The 21,525-nt window shown below is 43.6% G+C and overlaps 1 protein-coding gene across 2 annotated transcripts; it reads left to right on the top strand.

The window, feature by feature from the left end:
• Window positions 1–650: 650 nt before the first annotated feature.
• b3gntl1 (UDP-GlcNAc:betaGal beta-1,3-N-acetylglucosaminyltransferase-like 1) lies at window positions 651–21,168 on the top strand. Of its 2 annotated transcripts, none has more exons than XM_080759506.1 (12): window positions 651–949; window positions 3,417–3,533; window positions 3,682–3,781; window positions 5,629–5,693; window positions 6,531–6,596; window positions 7,623–7,718; window positions 13,085–13,180; window positions 13,525–13,649; window positions 15,658–15,793; window positions 15,922–15,990; window positions 16,760–16,834; window positions 18,989–21,168. In XM_080759506.1, exons 1-12 carry the CDS (start codon window positions 824–826, stop codon window positions 19,067–19,069), a joined length of 1,152 nt encoding a protein of 383 aa, XP_080615632.1. In that variant the 5' UTR covers window positions 651–823; the 3' UTR covers window positions 19,070–21,168. The 2 variants fall into 2 exon arrangements, with proteins under 2 accessions (XP_080615632.1, XP_080615631.1); XM_080759505.1 differs by having other exon boundaries at window positions 15,922–16,014.
• Window positions 21,169–21,525: the final 357 nt, after the last annotated feature.

Here is a 21,525-nt window from a genome sequence, read left to right as displayed (position 1 = left end):
TATGATCCGGTTTTCAATGTGTATGGACGTCTGAGTGATTCCTCCTCCGTCTCTGCCCGAGAACTACGGACCGACACCATACAAAGCCAAAGACTATATGCACAGTGGGAGTTTACCTACCCGACATTATTTGTGCCAAGTTCTGTCTGTCAACTATATGCTGAACGTGAAGTAAACATCTGTAAATCCATATCCGGGAAACCTTGTTGTGGCATCATTCACTCGCCTCCAATCCACCACATGATGGATAAGTCCACAACAATATTTCAACATGAACATTATTTTTATAATAAATAGTGATTCTGTCACCAGCTCAGCATGCAAAAGACACAAATGCCAAATTGCCAATGTTCTTTTTTCATGTGCTTTATTTTATCTCAACTTTATACTAAAGCTTATTCTCATTGAATAGTCTATTCTGTTTTGTGGCTCGTAAAGCACTCTTTGCACTGTTAGTGGGCGGGACATATTACGTCACATCTAAAAGTGATTGACGGCAAACTCCAACAAATAGAGACCTTGTCCGTATTTTACGCAAGCCAATCAGCGATTGAAGTTTACTGTTTGCGGAAGTAGTGCAGTGCAACTGCAGCCAGCTACAGCACCGCAGCAGTTGTCTTCCACAAGGCAATAGTTCAGTTATAATTTATACATTAAACATTAACATACCAGTTCGTCTTCAAGGTTCTACGCTCCATATATCATGGCCTAAATGGTTATGTAAACCACGGTCCTTATTTTGACGTTCTACTTTGCAGTTCACCTAATGAATTTCACCCATCAAATGATTATCGTATCGTATATGTGTTTTAGCGACTGACAAATGAGCACCGATTCATCTGAACGTGCTGATGGTGGAGGACAAGACATAGATCATGTTAATCCAGCCAAGCGTCTGTGCATGGACCAATGTGCAGGGATGCGAGAGGGGAGGGCTCTAGTTGACGTGGTACGTGACTGGTGCCTTTAATCCCTAACAATTGTGAGCAAGATGTAAAATAAATTTGTTCTGCTGATGAATAATATTATATATTAATGCGAACTGTAACAGTTGAAGTGGTGGTCGGGTGGACACATTCCTCAACCCGGTACTTAATTCAAAATATACTGTAATAAACAATTGTAGGGTAAATATCAGCCCTGGAAGCACCACAGACAACAATGTACAAATGAGCGACCTTTATAATGCTCGACAACTTAAAGTACATAGAATAGTATGCAGAATAAGTATGAATTACATTATATCAACATTAAAACCAAGTATAAACTGCAGGTCTATATAAATACAATGTCTCGAGTCTTAAATAATCAGTAGTGCATAATTCATAAACAGGCAATACACGACACAGTGTCTCTTTATCTGGGTACTTAACTCGCCGTGGTGGCAGACCCTCCCCCGGGGTCAGACGACGTGATGTGCGGACAAGTTAACGTCCAGTCCTTCTCAGATCACAGGTCTGCGGAGGAGCAAAGTGAGTCAGTCAGCGCACTCTCTAAAGCCCCCTCTAACTAACTACAGGAGACCGCAGGTGTAGTCTCCCCTCCTGATATGACTTATGACAGCTACCTCCCCCTCACACTCACTACCTGTCTTCACCGCAAGACTAACACCTGCGAACGGCCCCTCCCGTACCCAGAGTGCCGCTTCACAAGACGTGGGCTTCAACGACGAAGTGTCACTTTTATACTGTCACCACCTGAATTCAATGCATGCAATCACTGTGTCCCCGTTCGTTTACCACACGTGCCTGTGTGGCGTCATTGATGAGTCCGTGTTCACACGCACGCACATCACAATACTATAGATAAACTCCTAATCAAACGTTACTCAACTACAGGTGAAAGTTGTTCTGTCAAATTTATACCTGAAACTACTGAAGTACTTAAAAATAAAATTGGTGAGTATTCAAAAATAACAAGCTTTTAAAATATGTATGAGTATTCAAAACTACAAATTACAAAATAAAATAAAATATTAATTTAAGTTAATCAATGTATTGCTGTGTTACTTAAAATGTGGACATTTTACCCCCAAAAGATTCAAAGATTTGCCAAAAAACTAAATCAATCACCATTGTGAGTTTAAGTGGTTATTTTATGTCTTCACTCTACTACATTTCAAAGACAAATGTTGTACTTTTGACTCCACTACATTTCTAGAATCCTTCCTAGTCAGAAATGTTGTTAATCCTGGTCTCTAAAATGCCTCCCCCTGGCCAGCCGGGGCGCCTGATGGAGGGGAAAGGAACTGGTTGGAATAACGTGTTCCTTCCACGCGCTACGTCCAACCAGGGAAACTCCCCCCTGTCAGGTGTAAAGGAGCAACTTGGACACTCAGGCATGAAGGAAGCATGAGTTCAAGTTCGTTGCTCTCCCCAGGTTGGCGGAGGGTGTGTAGAGCCCAGGATCACATTAGATAATTGACACAGGGGTGAAAAATGGGTTACAAAATCGTGGGATAGAAAATATTTAAAAAAAGAAATGTTGTAAAAAGTGCATTTCAGACAAATAGATTGAACAAATAGTGTGCATATAATATTTTATCTTGGCATCCGGCTCTGCTACATTTTTCTCCCTGCTGAGAAAAATTATACAACCATCATTAACCATTAGGAGCAGGGCCCAGGGAGATAGATATACAATAACAACTGCAATAACAATGTTTTGGGCCAATCAAATAATTAACGAAAACGAAAAACGAAACAAAAAGTGTTTTTCTTCTTTCTAATTATTTGATCGGCCCAAAACATTGTGTTTATTGTCATGATTTGTCACAACTCGAGTTGGCTTTGTCCGCAGCCTAAGCGTCTTTAAATAAATACTTTTTGAAAAGTCTATGAGGAAAATGAACGGGGAATTCTTTTCCGGGTCTCTCGTCGTCATGAAAGGGGGCGGGACTGCGACGCTCTATAGCAGAGCCCACCGGTGGTGCTGGGGTGGCGGTGGGAGCAAACAGTGCATTACAACACCAGGAACGCATATATGCAGAGGAAGGAACACAGGAAGAATCCAGTCTTAGGTGAGCTTAAATACCCCACCCAATTGGTCAGCTGATTGCCACGTCAGCGAATGACATGTGGGTCTTACATAACACTGAATGAGCCCCTCGAGTATCTGACTGAACTAACTCCGTAAGCTACGTATCATTATTTTGTCTTTGAAATGTAGTGGAGTGAAAGCCATAAATATAGCCTATATATATATACTCAAATACTCAAGTATTACATTACTGAGTGTCCACCACTACATGTACACTACACTAAATCAACATTGTTTGTCTTGTTATCAAATCTTATGTTTTCTAATGTTATCTTATCATTCTGAATGAGAATTCCACAAAAGCATTGTTTATTTATAGATGTCCTTATGGCTGGTTGTCTTTGCATTGAAATGTTATCATGTCTGTGTGTCAACAGTCCATCATCATGCCAGTGCACAATGCATCCTGCTGGCTGACTGAATGTCTGCAGGCTATAGTACAACAAGACTTCACTGCTTCCATGGAACTGTCTGTCTATGACGATGCCAGCACTGTAAGTGTGTGTGTGTGTGTGTGTGTGTGTGTGTGTGTGTGTGTGTGTGTGTGTGTGTGTGTGTGTGTGTGTGTGTGTGTGTGGTGTGTGTGTGTGTGTGTGTGTGTGTGGTGTAATTCGTGTTTATTTGTGCGTGCGTGCGTCTCAGGATGACTCGAGGCGTGTGTTGGAGGCCTGGCGGGAGAAGCTGGAGGAGAGAAGCATCTCCATGGTGATCTCAGGCCATACCTCTGCTCAGCCTCGAGGAGGTCAGTACTCTACTGCTGTTTGGTCAGTGATCTAATACCACAATGTATGCTCCCAGCCTCCAATCCTGCTAAACACAAGCAATGCAGTCACCCAATACGCAAACCCACACAAATGATAGAGTTTGGATCGATTGATGTAATACTTTTTTTAACAAAATGTATTCAAAGGATAAGCAGGTACATTTATGCATTATTTTACAAAGATGGTACAACCTAGGGCTTTAAGCAACTAGTCAACTAGTAAATCCACTAGTCGACCTTGTTGGTACTAGTTGACTAGTTGATAAGAAAACATTTTGTAGGCCTCAAGATCAGGTAGATTATAGTTATAGTCAACAAAGTACACCGTTTTTAAGTATTTATTTCCAAAATAGGCAGTTAAACAACTAGTCGAGGGGCACGGTGGCACAGTTGGTAGTGCTGTCGCCTCACAGCTAGAAGGTCCTGGGTTCGATTCCCGCTGGGGACGCTGTGGGCACTGGCGGCGTGTTCCCTCCTCCGCGTCATCAGTGCCCATACCCGAGGCGGGGGTTGGCGATAGGGCCTTTCTGTGTGGAGTTTGCATGTTCTCCCCGTGTCCCCTAGGGTAGATACCCTCACAAAAACATGCCGTAATCCTGGTCTCTAAAACTACCTCCCCCTGGCCAGCCGGGGCGCCTGATGGAGGGGAAAGGAACTGGTCGGAATAACGTGTCCCTTCCACGCGCTACGTCCAGCCGGGGAAATTCCCCTCTGTCAGGTGAAAGGTTGGCAGAGGAAGTGTAGCGCCCAGGATTACATTAGATAATTGGCACTGGGTGAAAAAAGAAAACTGGGTTACAAAATCGTGGGATAAAACTTTAGTAAAAAAAAATAAACAACTAGTCGACTAGTAAACTAGGCAACTACTAGTCAACTAGTAAAAATCACACCCGTGTGAACTGAGTGGTGCAACTCCCCCCCCCCTCCTCTCATCTCTCTCTCTCTCTCTCATTAGCAGGCAACAGGCAGCACTCTCTCTCTCTGTTTCTGGCAAACAGCTCCCCTACTGGTACTAATAGTCATATACTCGTGTACGCACGGACATTGCTGGTTGTAGGAGTTGTTGCACTCCCTTCCACCGCTCCCCAACTCTCCCCATCCACAAGGAGGAGCAGTGCACCAAAGCATTATGGGAATTACAGTCCAGGAAGGACGTGAGCCCAGTGTCTCTGTCACATCAGAGACACTGGGCTCACTGCTAAAATCTAAAATATCTAAAACCACATATTACAACATAAAGACTCCCAGGAAAGTGTTCTAACGTGTGTCCCTTAAACCGATCACACACTTCAGACCAGACATGGTAACTCTGAGTCAGATTATTTCCATGATCTCCTATGACTTGTGCTGCACATTGCGGTAAGCTACAGTAAACTGCGGTAAACTACAGTGCCGTAGTGCGCAGAGCTTGGTGCAGCATGTTGTGGACCTTGGCGCCCAAAGTAGATTTTTTTTGTGTGCTATTATGAAATTGCTGCCAGCTGAATTGAAATGAGAAGCTGGAGAGAGTGTGGAGAAATGAAGGAACTGTGCATTGATGATGTTCAGATTTATTTATTGGATTTAACAATAAACCCCATGATGTACCATCTCTGCTTTGAGCGCGTTCCATTGTACCCTTTCCTTTGTGCCAAATGGAGTGTGCTGTGTCTTATGTGAAAGAAACACAGCACTAAGACACAGATGTGCATATACCGTATGTGCACGCACGCGCGCGCGCACACACACACACACACACACACACACACACACACACACACACACACACACACACACACACACACACTGAACTATTGTGTTGTGTTCTTTTCTGTTCTGTCTTTCAGTGGGTTATGCTAAAAACATGGCCATAAATCAGAGTTGTGGACGATACCTTTGCTTTCAGGACGCGGTAAGTGTGTGTGTGTGTGTGTGTGTGTGTGTGTGTGTGTGTGTGTGTGTGTGTGTGTGCTTCACTTCTCTACCCAGGTGTCTTTCATAAAACATGTCAAAAATAACTAGAGCATAGCGTTCTGCCCAATATACACACACACACACACACACACACACACACACACACACACACACACACACACACACACACACACACAGTCACACACACACACACACACACACACACACACACACACACACACACACACACACACACACACACACCAGGTGACTTCAGCAGCCTACTGACTATTTGACAGGTCTGTCAGAGTATCTGACTAACAAGCTAAGGGACTCAGAATTTATGGTAGCATAATGGTTTGTCAGTGTGTGAGTTTGTGCATGGTTGTACAGTATGTATAGTATCTTGTGGGCGAATGTACATGTGGGTGCTCATGTGGGCACCCACATGTGGGCAATGGCATATGCACATTGTCCATACACATTGTATGCATGTATCAATGTCTTTGTTGAAATATGACACAGTAGTTGTATACAGGACACTCATGGAGCACATAATAAATATGATAGCAGTAGTAGACCAAACTCACCATCATAAAACGGACAAAAAAGCTATTACCGGTAGTCAGATTCAGCAGCCCCTCACCATGCACCCGCACAGCCGATCTACAAGGTCACAACACGTTGCATTGGGACGCGTTGTGAGCTTTGTAGATGGACGGTCTTCCTTTCTTTGCTTTATCGTCCATTAATCGTAATCGAGGGAAAGGTTTGTCATATTAGTTTGAAGCTATATGGCAGCCAGTGTAAATGCATGTGTCTGTGTGTGTTTCAGGATGATGTGATGTTGCCTCAGAGGGTGCTTCTGCAGTACGAGTCTTCTCTCCTACATCCAGATTGTGTAAGTGTAACATCTCCCTCTCTCCTCTGTTAATCTGTGCCCCCCCCCCCCATCCATCCATCCATCTGAACCAATCACTGTGGTATTCTCTCACTCATCTCTTTGTTGTTCCCGCTATCCTTCAAACCCGCTAGTCTAAATCAAACATGTTTGTACATGTGCGTGCGTGAGGGCGTGCGTGGGCAGGCGTGTGTGCGCGGGCGGGCATGAGGGCGGATATGTTTGGCATGCAGAGTGTATCCGGTGTGGCCGCCTGCTGAGACCAGCCAGGTCGGGTCAAGGGTGAAAGGTTGTGTGTGTGGGAGACGAGGGAGACAGGCTGGAGACAGCCGGCTTGCTGCCCTGCACAAACAACCTGCCTCTTCTCTCTCTGTTTTGGACTTTTCAAGTCTAAAGTGCCGTTGACAGCAAGCACAAGAACTACAACGATATCTATAAAGCCCACACAAGTTCACAAGTTCACAACAACTTCTTGTCTCAAGACATTTTACATGTAGAGCAGAGACCCGACATTGTTCCACCCTGAGCAAGAATGTTTGCAACAGTGGCAACCAAAAACTCCCCCTTAACTAGAAGAAACATCAGGCAGACTTTTAGGGCGGGCGGCCGTCTGCCTCAACCATGTTGGGCGAAAGAGACAGAGAAGAGAGAGAGAGGACAAGAGACAGAGATACAAGCAAATAAAGACAATGATGAACAATATAGATACTGTATAGTTATCTTTATAGTCATCGTTCTTGGTGTGAGCGGCCCTTATGTCTCCTGTCAACTGTGAAGTGTCTCTCTTCACAGTGAATCCTTGTTTGTGATGCACAGCACGATGCCTTTCTCTGAACTCTTCTCACTCGTATGCATAGAATAGAGCAGAGCACGGTAGAAGTGAAAAGGGTGAAATGGGCTAGAATTCAAGTTTTCTAAGTCAAGTGGTTCTTAAATGGATTCTATGGTTCCCCAGACAAATTAGGAGTAGTTTAATGTGTGTGTGTGTGTGTGTGTGTGTGTGTGTGTGTGTGTGTGTCCTGCCAGCTGATTGGCTGTAGAGTACGGAGGGATCCAGAGGGATCTACTGAGCGCTACACACGTTGGATCAATTCAACCACTCAAGACCAGCTAGTTACCCAGGTAACCAGCCGACCGCTTGTTATGTGTATGCGTGCTTGCTATGCACGCGCGACGAATGTGTGTGCGAAGATGTATATGTATGCATGTCTAAACATGCACTGTGTGTGTGTGTTTCACTATTAACTCAATGTGTTCGGGTAGTGTGTGCGTGGTGCGCATGCATATGTTTGTGTGTGTGTGCGTGTGCATGCGTATGTTTGTGTGTGAGGGGTCGTGTGCCAGGCAGTGTCCAGGTCAGACAGAGACAGGATGCGTACCTGCAGCCAAAGTTTTTCCACGGAAATGCACGGCTGGTCTGTAGCGAATGCACAGTCACTCATGACCTCACTGCCATATCACACTCGCAGCAAGGGAAGCAGGCCATAATGTCAGCAGTCTGCTGGGGTTAGTCGATAGTGGAAAACTGTTGGCCACCTTTTTCCTAAATAAATGAATGGGCAACTCCAGCTGCCCAACGGTTTAGTATACTTTATTGAGTCTGACAGGACGAAAGCTGAATACTGTAGCAACATACTGAAAGTGTTGAGTCGGGTCCAAAGCCATTACTTTGCAGGAAATGGGGGGGGGGGGGGGGGGGGGGGGGGGGGGGGGAACCTGTGTTCCAATGAATCCAATGTAGATATTATTTAGTCACAAGCTCTTGTTGGTAGCCTAAATGTTTATAAAAACCCAAATACACACTTTGTCTGTAGTATGATAAATAAGGCATGAATAGACATCAAAAAGTGAAATATGGAGACAAAAGGTTTCTGCCCGACAATTACGATAGGGGAGGCACATGTGTGTGAGATAGTAAACTAGTAAAATCCAGTTAATTTAAAGTGTACTGTATAATGGGTGGGTGCATACGTTCATCATCATGAGTCATGTTCCAGTCAGCTGAGAAGCATTGTAAGTATGTGTGATTATCTGTAGATGTGACTGTACCATTGGGTCTGTTGTACAACTCACAATGTCGCCATGGGATACAACACAAGAGACCTGCTTTCTGTCCGGCTTTCTCCATCTCTCTGTCTCTCTCTGTCTCTCTCTCTCTCTCTCTCCTCTCTCTCTCTCTCTCTCTCTCTCTCTCTCTCTCTCTCTCTCTCTCTCTCTCTCTCTCTCTCCCTATCACTCTCATACACATACACCTTTATTTTCTTCCCTCTGTCTTTATTTTTTCACTCTGTCTCTCCCTGTAGATCTCTCTATCACTTCCTAATACTACACTCACTCACATGCTCGGACGCATACGTGCACGCGCGCAAGGCCGCCCGCCAGCCCTGCGCGCACGCTTGCACGCGCGCAAGGCCACACGCACGCAACGCACGCACGCACCAAACACACACACACACACACACACACACACACACACACACACACACACACACAGATCTGCAGAACTCCTTAGCAGACATTCCAGGATATTTATATGATATTGAATTTCGTGGCGAGCGCGAGTGAGATCATTGACTCACCAGTCCACACATGGCTCTCTCTCCTTCCCCCTTTACTCCTTCTCTTCCTCTTTTCATTTTCTCTCTCTCTCTCTCTCTCTCTCTCTCTCTCTCTCCCTCCCTCCCCTCTCTCTCTCTTTCTCTTTCTCTCTTTCTCTCTCTCTCTCTCTCTCTCTCCCTCCCTCCCCTCTCTCTCTCTTTCTCTTTCTCTCTCTCTCTCTCTCCTGGATACTGTAGGCTTACCTGAGGCGGAGTTTGATTAACTCTGTCCAGCTATTTCAACATTTTCCCTCTGCTGTGTGTGTTGTGTGTGTGTGTGTGTGTGTGTACTGTAGATGATATGTCTGGAGGCCTGCAGTCTGAATGTTCAGCTGAAGGTCATTAGATATGGTTCGTATCTTCACCAGCATGTCTTCCCTTTTGTCTTTCTCTTTCTCCCGTTCTGTTGTTTTTTCCTGTTTCTTTCACCTCTCATTTTCCCCTTTCTATTCTTCATGTGAGTGCCCCCTCGCCATGACCCTTCATAAGATTCTCTCTATATATTTATCTTCCCCTTCCCTTTTTCTCCCCCCCTATCTCTCTCTCTCTCTCTCTCTTACACACTCATTTTCTTTATTGTCTCCACCAGGCCGAAGGCATGGGGAGAGAGTATGTTTTGCACACTGTCCGTGTCCATGTGTCCGTCCGTCTGTGCACAGCTAATCTCTGCCACCGTTGGCCCGGCCGATGACACACTGTGCACACACACTCCCCGGATGCCAACGACTAACCTCTGCCCCAATTCTTCCACAACGGCCTGTTATAGCGCCACCATGAGGCCGACTTTTGCAAAACACATTTCTGTAGATTACTCTACACATTTTATCCATACATCACACAAATCGGTATACACTATCTCTATAGCCATGTGATCAACACGGATCTGTCTGCTTCCCCATATTCCATCCCCATTGGCTAAGATTGCCTTCCATAGTTTGGATTGGTCCGTTTTTAACAAAATGCCTCAAATCCTAACACAGCTGCCATTTCCGTGCATTTATGCACGCACATTCCAATGCCACTTAAACATTTTTCAAATCAGCCTCATGGTGGCGCTATAACAGGCCAATTTCTGTTTTTACCTATAACTGCACCGATCTGTGTACAACTGCACTCCCTAGAGGCCAAGGAAAAACCTTTGCCCTACATTTTTCGCATCTGCCTGCTATAGCTCCCCCATTAGGCCGATTTTTGCAAAACACATTTCTTTATATTACTCCCACAGATTATATCCATACATCATGCAACTTAGTATACACTATCTCCATAGTCACATGTTCAACACAGATCTGTTTGATTTTTCATATATTACTCCTACACATTTTGTCCAAACATCACAAATTATATTATCCTGGTGGAGACGTGTGCCCTAGTTTCTCTTGTGCTCTCCCTTTCTCTTGCCCTCTTTCTCTCTATCGTTCTCTGTCCACTTCTATATAGTAATCTGCACTAAGTTCTGTCCCCTGACTTCCCAGAAACAGTTCAGCTAGTCATGCTTTTTGGCTATAGCTGATGCAGGCACAGTGTTGCAATATTACGAGAGAATGGAGAAGATGTAGGTGGACACACGCATGCACGCACACACACACACACACACACACACACACACACACACACACACACACACACACACACACACACACACACAGAGATTCTGTCCAGCTGTTGGCCTCGTTGAATCCAGATGTTTTTCTCTCATCTGTGATGCAAATGACATGGCAGTAATATTCCACTGCACCACGAGTAGATGCACACAGTCATGCGCGCATGCAAACCCACACGTTTATTTATTTATTGGACCTTTATTTAAAGCTGCTATAAGCAATAATATGTCAAAATTTGAATGACCTTTTTATTTTCTTCGACCAATCTTCTAGGAACATCTTTGAATGCAGATTGTGGCCCCTAGATGTGTTACAGAAACTAAACATTTTTTGGGAGCGTTTTACTCATCACTGGCTGTCTGAATACCAATTTTTGTTTTAAAACAAAGTCATTAAAATTTTGACATATTATTGCTTATAGCAGCTTTAACCAGGGGACTAAAAGAAATCAATCAAGAGTAACAACTGACATAATTTACACAAATTAAAATTACTACTGCTACAACAACAACACACACACACACACACACACACACACACACACACACACACACACACACACACAACACACACACATGCAGAAAGAGACGGAGGGAGAGAGGAACGGACGGATGGACGAGAGAAAGGGAAATAGAGTGGAGCAAAAGTGGAACAAAGGGCCTGGAGGGCTGGGCGTGTAGAGAGAGAAAGAGAGAGTGTTTAGCTCCCCTTAACTCTGAGGCCGAGAGAAACGGGTCAAAACAAACTCATTAGTGTGAAACTGTGCGAGTGCATGTGTGTGTGTGTGTGTGTGTGTGTGTGTGTGTGTGTGTGTGTGTGTGTGTGTGTGTGTGTGTGTGTGTGTGCGTGTGCGTGTGTGCGTGCGTTTGTGTGTCTGTGTGTATGTGAGAGTGTGAGGGAGAGGATGGAGGAGGTGTGTATCCTTCCGTTGCACGCCTCAGGAAGTACATGCTGTTTTGCGCGTGTCTATTTGATGTTGACACCACACACCCCGTTTAGAAAATGACCACAAAGCACTAGAGTCACATTCTGGGAAACATTCTGGCACACTCTTGAGTTTTGTTTTACCACTTAACTCTAGTCTTGAAACAGACTAAATGGCCAACCTACAAGCACCAAACGTGTCTCATTGGTGACTGTTCCTCCCAGAAGAAGCATGCTGGGGTTCAAGTGGTTAAACTCCTCAGACACTCCAGGGGAGAATTCATTATCAGAGACCTGACACTCCCACACCATTCTTGGATTAGAAGTCCACTTGTTCAGAGTTGTGCAGGCTAATCAAATGTATCTTTGCTGTCAGGCAGAAACCTTGTATCGCCTTACTTTAAACGATTTATGTATTTTCGTACATTCAATTTAGCAAAAATAGTTATGGGACACAATGTGAGCTTGTAGATCGGCAAAGTGAAAGTGGTTAAGTCTGTATGTGGTTTGTATTATTGAACCAATGAAATGTATTGATAAGACCTTGTGACTAAATAATAATTTTGTTGTATCCAATGGAAAACAGGTTATTATTATTGACCTGAAAAGTAATAGCTTTGGACATACAAGGTTTACGCCCGACAGCAACATTATGCACATGACCACAGTTTTCTGAAGTCTTGTGTTTACACAGCAAAACCCAGAGTGATCATTAGAACATTTCACAGATAATTTAGTGGTCATCGTCTGGTTTGGAAACACAGTTTTATTGTTTTCAGCCGAACTTAATATAATTTATCCTCTCTAATGCTCATTTCTGTCTACTCACTGTGTCTCGAAGGAGGGCTGTGTTGTTTGAATTTCAGAAACCTACCAGTGACATCATCATTTGGGATTCCAAGCTAATAGAAACTACAGCCTTTCTCTTCCTGGAAAGTTCGCATCAGTGTTGCCAGATGGGAAATGATGAATTATTGTACCGGTGGCTTCAAATTATCGTATTTGACAGAAAACTACAATTGAAATTGAAATTGTAAATAAGACATTTCACAAATAACTGCGTATTAAATGTAAGAAATAGCTTGAGACTCTTTCTTGACAAAATGCATCACATATGCTGCATGGAAGCAGGCAACTTCCTGTACCTACTTGTACCTTACACAAATAAAAGCCTGAAAATATATGAAGGTATGTTAAAAATGGATGAAGTGGTTCTTTAAAGTATGCATTGACTGTAGAGCTGTGTGTGTGTGTGTGTGTGTGTGTGTGTGTGTGTGTGTGTGTGTGTGTGTGTGTGTGTGTGTGTGTGTGTGTGTGTGTGTGTGTGTGTGTGTGTGTGTGTGTGTGTGTGTGTGTTCTCTAGGTGTTCACTTCCCACGGGCCCACGGTCGTCATGCCAACATGGTTCTGCTCCAGAGACTGGTTCCAGAGGGTTGGACCTTTTGACGAGGGTGGCAAGGTCAGGCTCTCTCTCTCTCTCTCTCTCTCTCTCTCTCTCTCTCTCTCTCTACAGTACCTTTGTCCATTGCAGTCTCTTTTTTTTTCATTTACCTTTCACAATCTTACAGTACATCTTGACACAAACCTTGTCCGCCCATCCATCCATCCATCCATCCATCTATTAATCTATTGATTAATGGATGGGTGGTTACCCATCCATGAATCCATCCATTCACCTATCTATCCATCCATTGATCCATCTATCCATCCATCCATCCATCCTCCATCCATTCATGAATTACTGTACAGTATGTATGTGTGATGTCATGACCATTTACAGATATTATGTATCATCTCTTTCAGGGAGTCCCAGAGGACCTGATATTCTTCTACCAGAGTCTTCGTCAGGGAGGGGGCGTGGCCAGGGTCGACCAATGCCAGCTGGTCTACCGCTACCATGAGAAGGCTGCTACACACTCTGTGCTGGAGTAAGTCTGCCTACCCTGGCGTGCACGCACACACACACACACACACACACACACACACACACACACACACACACACTCTCTCATGGCAAGTCCAACCACCTTGAACTCTTTTTCGTCTCTCTCTCCCTCCTTTTTCCCCCACACATACACACTCCTACACTCTCCACATCCATCAGATGGAAGTGAGATTGTCTTCTTCTGTCTGTGGGACGTTCAGCATCTGTTGGACATTAATGGGAAGGAGTTGGATTGTGTTGTGAATTAACAGTGTTATAGGTTGGTGTCTCCACCAGGCCGAAGGCATGGGGAGAGAGTATGTTTTGCACTCCGTCCGTGTGTGTGTGTCTGTGTGTGTCTGTATGTCCGTCCGTCTGTGTACAGCTAATCTCTGGCAAATATTACATATTCCATCCTAATTAGCTAACATTACATTACTACTATTGGATCGCCCTCAACAGGTCTGTGTGTGAGCGTGCACACACACACACACACACACACACACACACACACACACACACACACACACACACACACACACACACACACACACACACACACACACAGCGGAAAGCCTGCATCTCTAAATACACCAAACGAATAGACCTCTCCTTCCTTCCCTGCCCTTGTACTTGTACCTCACTCCCTCTCATCTTGTCTTTCCTGTTATCCCTCCTTCCCTTCCTTCCTTCTCTCCATCTGTCCCCTGCTCGTATATCTGCCCTTGTTGATGCCATCCTTCAGCAATCATCTCACCTTTTTATCCAGCCTCCAGCTATTTCTGGAAGGCTATTCTAAGCCAACCCTGCCTTCGTTCTGGTCATCTCCGTATCACACACACCATTCGTATGTAGCTGTGTGTGTGTGTGTGTGTGTGTGTGTGTGTGTGTGTGTGTGTGTGTGTGTGTGTGTGTGTGTGTGTGTGTGTGCGTGTGCGTGTGTGTGCGTGCGTGCGTGCGCAGGCGCACCATTGCTTGTGTGTCCATACACACAAGGGTGTACTGTATGAGTGCCACCACAGTTATTCCTTGGTCAGCATTTCAGGATATGATGCGTTTTGTTTCTGCTTTGTCTTTTAATCAGCAATGCTTTATGAGACCAAGGGGCTCCTGCATGCGTGCGTGCGTGCGTGCGCGTGCGTGCGTGTGCGTGCGTGTGTGTGTGTGTGTGTGTGTGTGTGTAAACGGTGGTGTCTAGTTTACATGTGTTGTTATGAACCCTGGAGTCTGTGCCTGTGTGCAGAATGAATGGTGGAGCAGAGTGGAAGAGACCACCCGTACACTAGGATGGTGGTGGCTTAGAGTTTGTTTGTCATAGGAGGCCCTGTTCTTGTAGTCGAGACTCTCACATCGGAAAAGCAGAGGACAAGACCTCCAGCTAATAGGCCCATGTGATTACAAGCTGTGTTGTGACCACATTGTGTACTGTACGTTTGTGTGTGTGTGTGTGTGTGTGTGTGTGTGTGGCCATATGATATGAACAGTTATGTTTTTACTGTGGGTTATACAACCACTTGAACCTCAGTGTCCCTCGGCCAGGGGGGCACACATTCTGCGTAAATCTACTTCTGTATTTCTTTTTTTTAGATTTTTATCTGCCATTTCTATCCGCTATATCTGTTGTAAAAGGAAGAAAAGGAGTATAGACCCCTGGGGAACTCCAGTCATCAAAGTTCATTGGGTTTAAGTGGTTAAGATTGTTTTGCTTTTTCAGACAAAAGAAGGAGGAGAGCTGAAGCTTCATAAACACACATGACAAAAGCAACACATTTTTGACTGAAAAGAGTATTCTGTCATTATTGTCATGGTCGACAAAGTATATATTAGGCTAAGGCTGTCAAAGGAAAGCAGGGTTGACGTTCAAAGCAATCAGGCACACAGCTGGCCACATGCATTCAGAGATGCGATGTGCAGTCTTAACCACCACAACAAGAGTCCATGCTAAGCCTTAGGTGTGTATTATCTCTCTGCATGTGTTATCAGAGGCTGTAAACATAACTTTATGCTTCCAGGGAGACCATTTGGAAACTACGCGTAGACTTCCTACAGGAGAGGGTACTCAACCAATGGGAGAGCTTCACCATATGGAACGCGGGAAAACAAGGACGGAAACTGTATCGATGCCTAAGCCCAGCCAATCAGAAGAAGGTACGTGCTACACGTAGCCAATTATATGACTAGGCATTGGGTTTTAAATATATGCTCTCTAACTAGATAAACCTGCAGGAAAAATAGCATGGAGAAGATGCGTTCTTCATTTGTCATTTGTCTACCAGGTAAAGGCTTTCTGCGATGTAGCTGAGAACAAGATTCAGAAAGGCTTCTATACCTATGAGGATTCCAAGGTGAGAACAACTGTGCTCAGTTCTGTAAGTATAGCAGTCAGATGTAGGGGAAACTTGTTTTGTGAAAACTGTCTTGGGGGTTTTGAAGCAGTTTAATGTACTTTCTTTTATTAAAATTTCATCACAGACTAGTTTGTTGATAGTCTATATGTAAATTGAGTTATCTCTCTCTCTTTCTGAACATCAGGAGTTCAAAGATAATTTTGGCAACATCCTTAGAACGCCAAAGGCGGATTTATACTCACCAAAACATTGTAAACTTGTAGATCGGCTATTATTGGTGCGCGGCACCCGCATGCAACTAAGCATAACTCAGGCTTAAGAATCGCATCTTTCCAGCAGTGCACATTACTCAAAATCAAAATGTGCTTTCAGAAGTGGCAGGCAGCCTGATTCCAGTCAAGCGGAGCACATATAAACATCAGGCCCTGTGTGGGGTATGCACAACTGCCCCTGATTCTTCATCTTGTAAAAACACAATGAGCCCATCTGTCAGCTCACACTTAAACCATGGGTAGTAGTTTCAAAACCATGATTCATAATTGCCTAAATATCACAATGGTCAACCAAACATTTTATAGTGGGGCTTTCCTGTGAACCCCCTACTGTAGGAGTGAGGGTAATTACTGTATGAGGTGTACTGCTGGAAGCTTTGACTAGCGTGTGTTGTCGACTCTGTCTTTTTGTGTCTCTCTCTCTTTCTCTCTCTCCCCCTCCCTCTTTCAGTCATCTCGCTATCAACCTATAACTCTTTCCTCCTTTGTTGCAGGAGAGACCTAAGCCCAAGATCCCAGTGCTACACTACAAAAAAGCCTCTCCTCCCTTCATCATCTGCGTTAAACTGGTAAGTTGTGTGTTCGTGTGTGCATAGTGCATACATGCGTGTGCTGTGCGCGTGTGTTGTGCGCATGTGTTCCTGACCGTATGTCCCTCAGGTCTGTAATCTAATTTAATGACATAATGATCGAGGGCGTGTGCCTGGCACAGGACAGACACACACACACACACACACACACACACACACACACACACACACACACACACACACACACACACAGGCGGCAAGCAGGAAATGGGCAGAGACAGCACCCTGATGTTTGACCACACTGTGATGCTAGTACCAACGCTGGCTTTTGTCCTGCAACCTTTGTTTCCTTTTGTTTTAAACATTTATGTTGTTCAACAATACTCTTGACATTGTACATAAACCTTGGCACAACGTTTTATGTAAGTTACACTAGTGGCCGCATTTTTTTATTTTACTCATTGGACACACAGAGCATTTTGCACATACAACGCACGCACGCACGCAAGCATGCACACACACACACACACACACACACACACACACACACACACACACACACACACACACACACATACACACACACACACACACACACATACACACACACACACACACACACACACACACACACACACACACACACACACACACACACACACACACACACACACACACACACACACAGAAAATGGCTAATTGCATATTTATCACCCAGCAAGATTCAGACATCAAATCTAGAGTGACCCCGCCTACGGGGGCTCCTAATTGGTCAATTATGGGAATTGAGGACAGTAATTACCCAGTCAGAGGACAAGGAAACCTGGACTCAATCATTCTCCCTCTATGTCTCTATCATACACGTGTTTGTACGCGCACACACACACACACACACACACACACACACACACACACACACACACACCTGGACCCAATCAGTGACATGAACATTTTACCAGGATTCAAGACAACATTGTGTAGCTGATATTTAACATATTCCTTTAACTCTGTCGACACAATAAACTTTAACTGAATATAACTCTATAAAGCTATATTCCACCAGTAACAGGGCTATTTAATTCATTCACTGCCAGAGTAAATAAATAAATCAGCCCTTGCCAGCTCTTTGTCTTTCAGGACCCACAGAATATATATATCCATGACGTTTGAGACAGAGTGTCTGAAAAGACGGAGAAAAAAAGCGTGTCACCAGTCACCATGACATTCCATTCTTTAGTTAGTTGTTGAATATACTGTAGCTTATTCTAGCCAAAAATGCAGAGAGCAGAGATATATATTTTTTTATATCATGGTATTTCCAGGTGTACACTTGAATATCCTAGGATCACTCAGACACAGGAAACACCAACATGCGTCAAAATACGTCAATGGCGGTCTGTGAGTTTGGATTGACATGAGTCAAAATTGCAGGCAATGACTTGAAGAAGTTAAGGGCATGTCTACACTATACACCATTGACGAACTGGGAGGCAAATTGGAGCCAAAACATTGAAGTCCATAAATATATTTTGTTTTTAATGATTGTTGTCTGATAATCAGTTCAGGAAGATTATAGAAGACATAACACACACACTTTCTGGTGTGATTGTCACTTGTCAGTGTGCACAGTTGCACACTGTTTAAATACCTTTATAGACATTTTTTAAACAGCACAGAGTAAGTTTCTGATTGGGCCATATGGGCTGGGCTGGGATAAGGCGCCGCTCAAGATGATGTGGCCCAATGTTTTATTTTATTTTATTTTCCATAACTGGTGGTTATTTTTCACAATTTTTTACAATTTTTCACAATCATCAAACATAGTGTTTATTCAGTTGCTTGTCCACACAGCTCTCATTGACTTCAATGCATTCCATCAAACGTCTGGCTCCAGTTTGATTCCCGGTATTATTCTGTTAGCCGGAATGAAAGACATTCAGAATAAATTCACACATTTATCATTTGTGCTGAGTGGTCAGCTACATGCACCATATTATCCCTAGGGAACATGCAGCAGCTAATCAATGACTATAACTTAATGAGCTCCTCTGCTATAAAGTAAAATAATGGCTGGGTATGTGATGATAGTGTTATCTCATCATCTCTCCTATAGTGTTATAAGGATGAAAATTATGTAAAATGTTATAGATCATATTTGCCATCATACTGTTCCTTATGGTTATTGTCCTCCAGGACATGACAGAAGGAGTACTGGAAGAGAACCTCAACTCTCTACAGCTGAGAGAAGGACTAGACTACTACCATTTCAACTGACTACCTACTTGGAGACACAGAGAGGATCTGGGAGGGTTAGTCTAGCTTTAACACATGGACGATTGCAAATGCAGGCACATGGCCATTCCAAGGCGAGGAAAAATACCTATCTTGTACTGAATTTGGCTAGTGCAGAATGTGACTCACACAAAAATCAGTTTGCTGGTTTGTAGTTACCGGTAGTCAATTCAGTCCAAGACAGTGTGAAATGATGGATATTCATGTTTAATTGACTCCCTTTAGGAGACCGGAAGCTCACAATGTTATTATTCACAACCATGGGTACCTGCCCCTTTAGGAGACCGGAAGCTCACAATGTTCACAACCAAAAATGTAGATGACGGCGGCAGCATCCCATTGGAGCAGTATTATCTAACCCTGGAAGAACAGGATACTATGATATTGTCATTGACTATTATAAATATATTGTTTTGTTCTAAATATCCACAGGTTGACAAATGGAATACATAATTAATGTTTATTTTATATTGTGTAAAAAATATTCCACTCTACACGGTTTACAGACATTCTGACCTGGACTATTGGCTTGAGTTCACCAAAAGTTCTGGAAGTTTCTGGGATGGGTGTTGCCAAAGCGGCAGTCTATAAGCCAATTGGTTCGCACCAACCAATCCAAATAGTAGCAAAGCAGATGACGTCGTTATCAATCATTGTGGCTAACTCGGTTGCTAACCAAACAAACACAGTCAACGAGCACTACTAACATGTAAACAAACGGTACAATATGTCGGGTGATGATGTTTCTAAAACCTGTCGTTTCCGTAAAGAAACTATTTATCATAGGGCGATTTAATAGCCAGGTCGCAAGTTACCACAGTGGTGTACACTGTACAGTGTTGTTTGACGTCATCGAGTTTAAACAGCTGAAGGCCGATCAGCCACTGCATCAGGTTTTCGATGCAGTCTAACACCGCTGTAGACAGAGTCACCAGGCTTGAATCTCCAGAACATATTGTTTGTAATGGGTGTGGCAGCTGTGGCTGGAGCCAGGCTAGGTTGTTAATACATGAGCTTACCAAAAAAGCGGCACCCAATGACAGCCAAGTTTACTCAGCAGCTAAACACTTTTTGCTATTGGTTGATGGCTGATGAAAATCATGAAAGTGAACTGCATGCGAAGCAGAAGATGCAAATTTGCTTTGCCATGGGAAGCGAAACATATTATCAGCCTATTGCTTTTTTGCTTATTTTACTTTATAGCAGCTTTGAGTGATGCAATCAGGCAGAAATCAAATATATGTTTACACAAACTGTCACCGTGCAGGGGTGTATACGTTGCTTAGACATACCAACAAATTGTTTTTCTTTTTACAGTTCTGAAAGTAACAATTGTTTATTTTACAGAAGGCAGTTTTTATACATAAACAAACACACTGGGTTTATTTTACCACACAGAGCTGGGTATGGCCTTTCTGTTCAAAGCTAAACAGACCTGTTCCCACAAATCTCCCCATGGTGTTTCCGGGATCAGAAAGGCGGCTTGCCTTACTGTAAATCAGACCACAGCCCAGTTTGTAGAGGTGTAACAGTAACAGAAAAACACTGCCAGAGACTTCAATTCCGATAGGGACCATTTCAACTGTACAATATAATCCTGCGTGAAACACACCACAGGTTTGCTGCATGTTGTATTGTTTTAAAGTAATATAATTAGCATATAGCATACGCTAAGGGCTCCATCTTGCGCCACCCTCATCCCTTATCCCTAAACTTATTTGCCATTTTTTACTATTTTGAAAATAAATTTAAAATAGTTCAACTAGCCGATTTACATCTACATGTTGTGAGCTTGTAGATCAGCTATTTGAAATATTTCAAAAGTTTTTTTTAAATAGTACAAAAATGGCAAATAAGTTTAGGGATAAGGGGGGTGGCGGAAGATATAGCTGAGTGGGTTTGACCGAATGAGTTGTAGATAAACACTTTTAACAGGATTGTACTGTGTGGATGTATGTACCACTTGGACTGATTGGGTGAGAAAAATACCTTAACCTGTGTTTCATTTGCTTGATGTTCTGTGTAAAGCACATTCATTGAATTGACTTGTAACAAATAAAACGGCCTTGCTTTTCTGATGAGTGGGTCCATGCAAGCCCCTCCTGTACAGTACAGTGTCTGAGAAAACTATCCCATCTATTTAGCACCTGGTCTCTACCAAGACCCTTTCACCCCTCTTTCTCACTGACAAACACAAGTGATAACGTTCTGTCTTCCTTAGGGACATGACCTTTCAATAGTTTCTCAGTATTTCTCTTGTAGGATACATGTATACTCCCCTTCTTTTCCAACAACAATGGAAGATTAGTATTTTCCCCAATGGTTTAAGTTTGTTTTTATGCTTTGCTGGTTTTTGATCACATCCCTATACACTGCTCACATAATAGCCTCTGGCATTGGGTATGTGGTTGGTTTCTTTCCCTCTACCATTGTAATTT

This window comes from Protomyctophum bolini, assembly GCF_963924005.1.
Source record: "Protomyctophum bolini genome assembly, chromosome: 3".
Classification (NCBI taxonomy): domain Eukaryota; kingdom Metazoa; phylum Chordata; class Actinopteri; order Myctophiformes; family Myctophidae; genus Protomyctophum; species Protomyctophum bolini.
The sequence above is the reverse complement of the archived record's forward strand: the minus strand, read 5'-3'. Positions and strand labels throughout refer to the sequence as shown.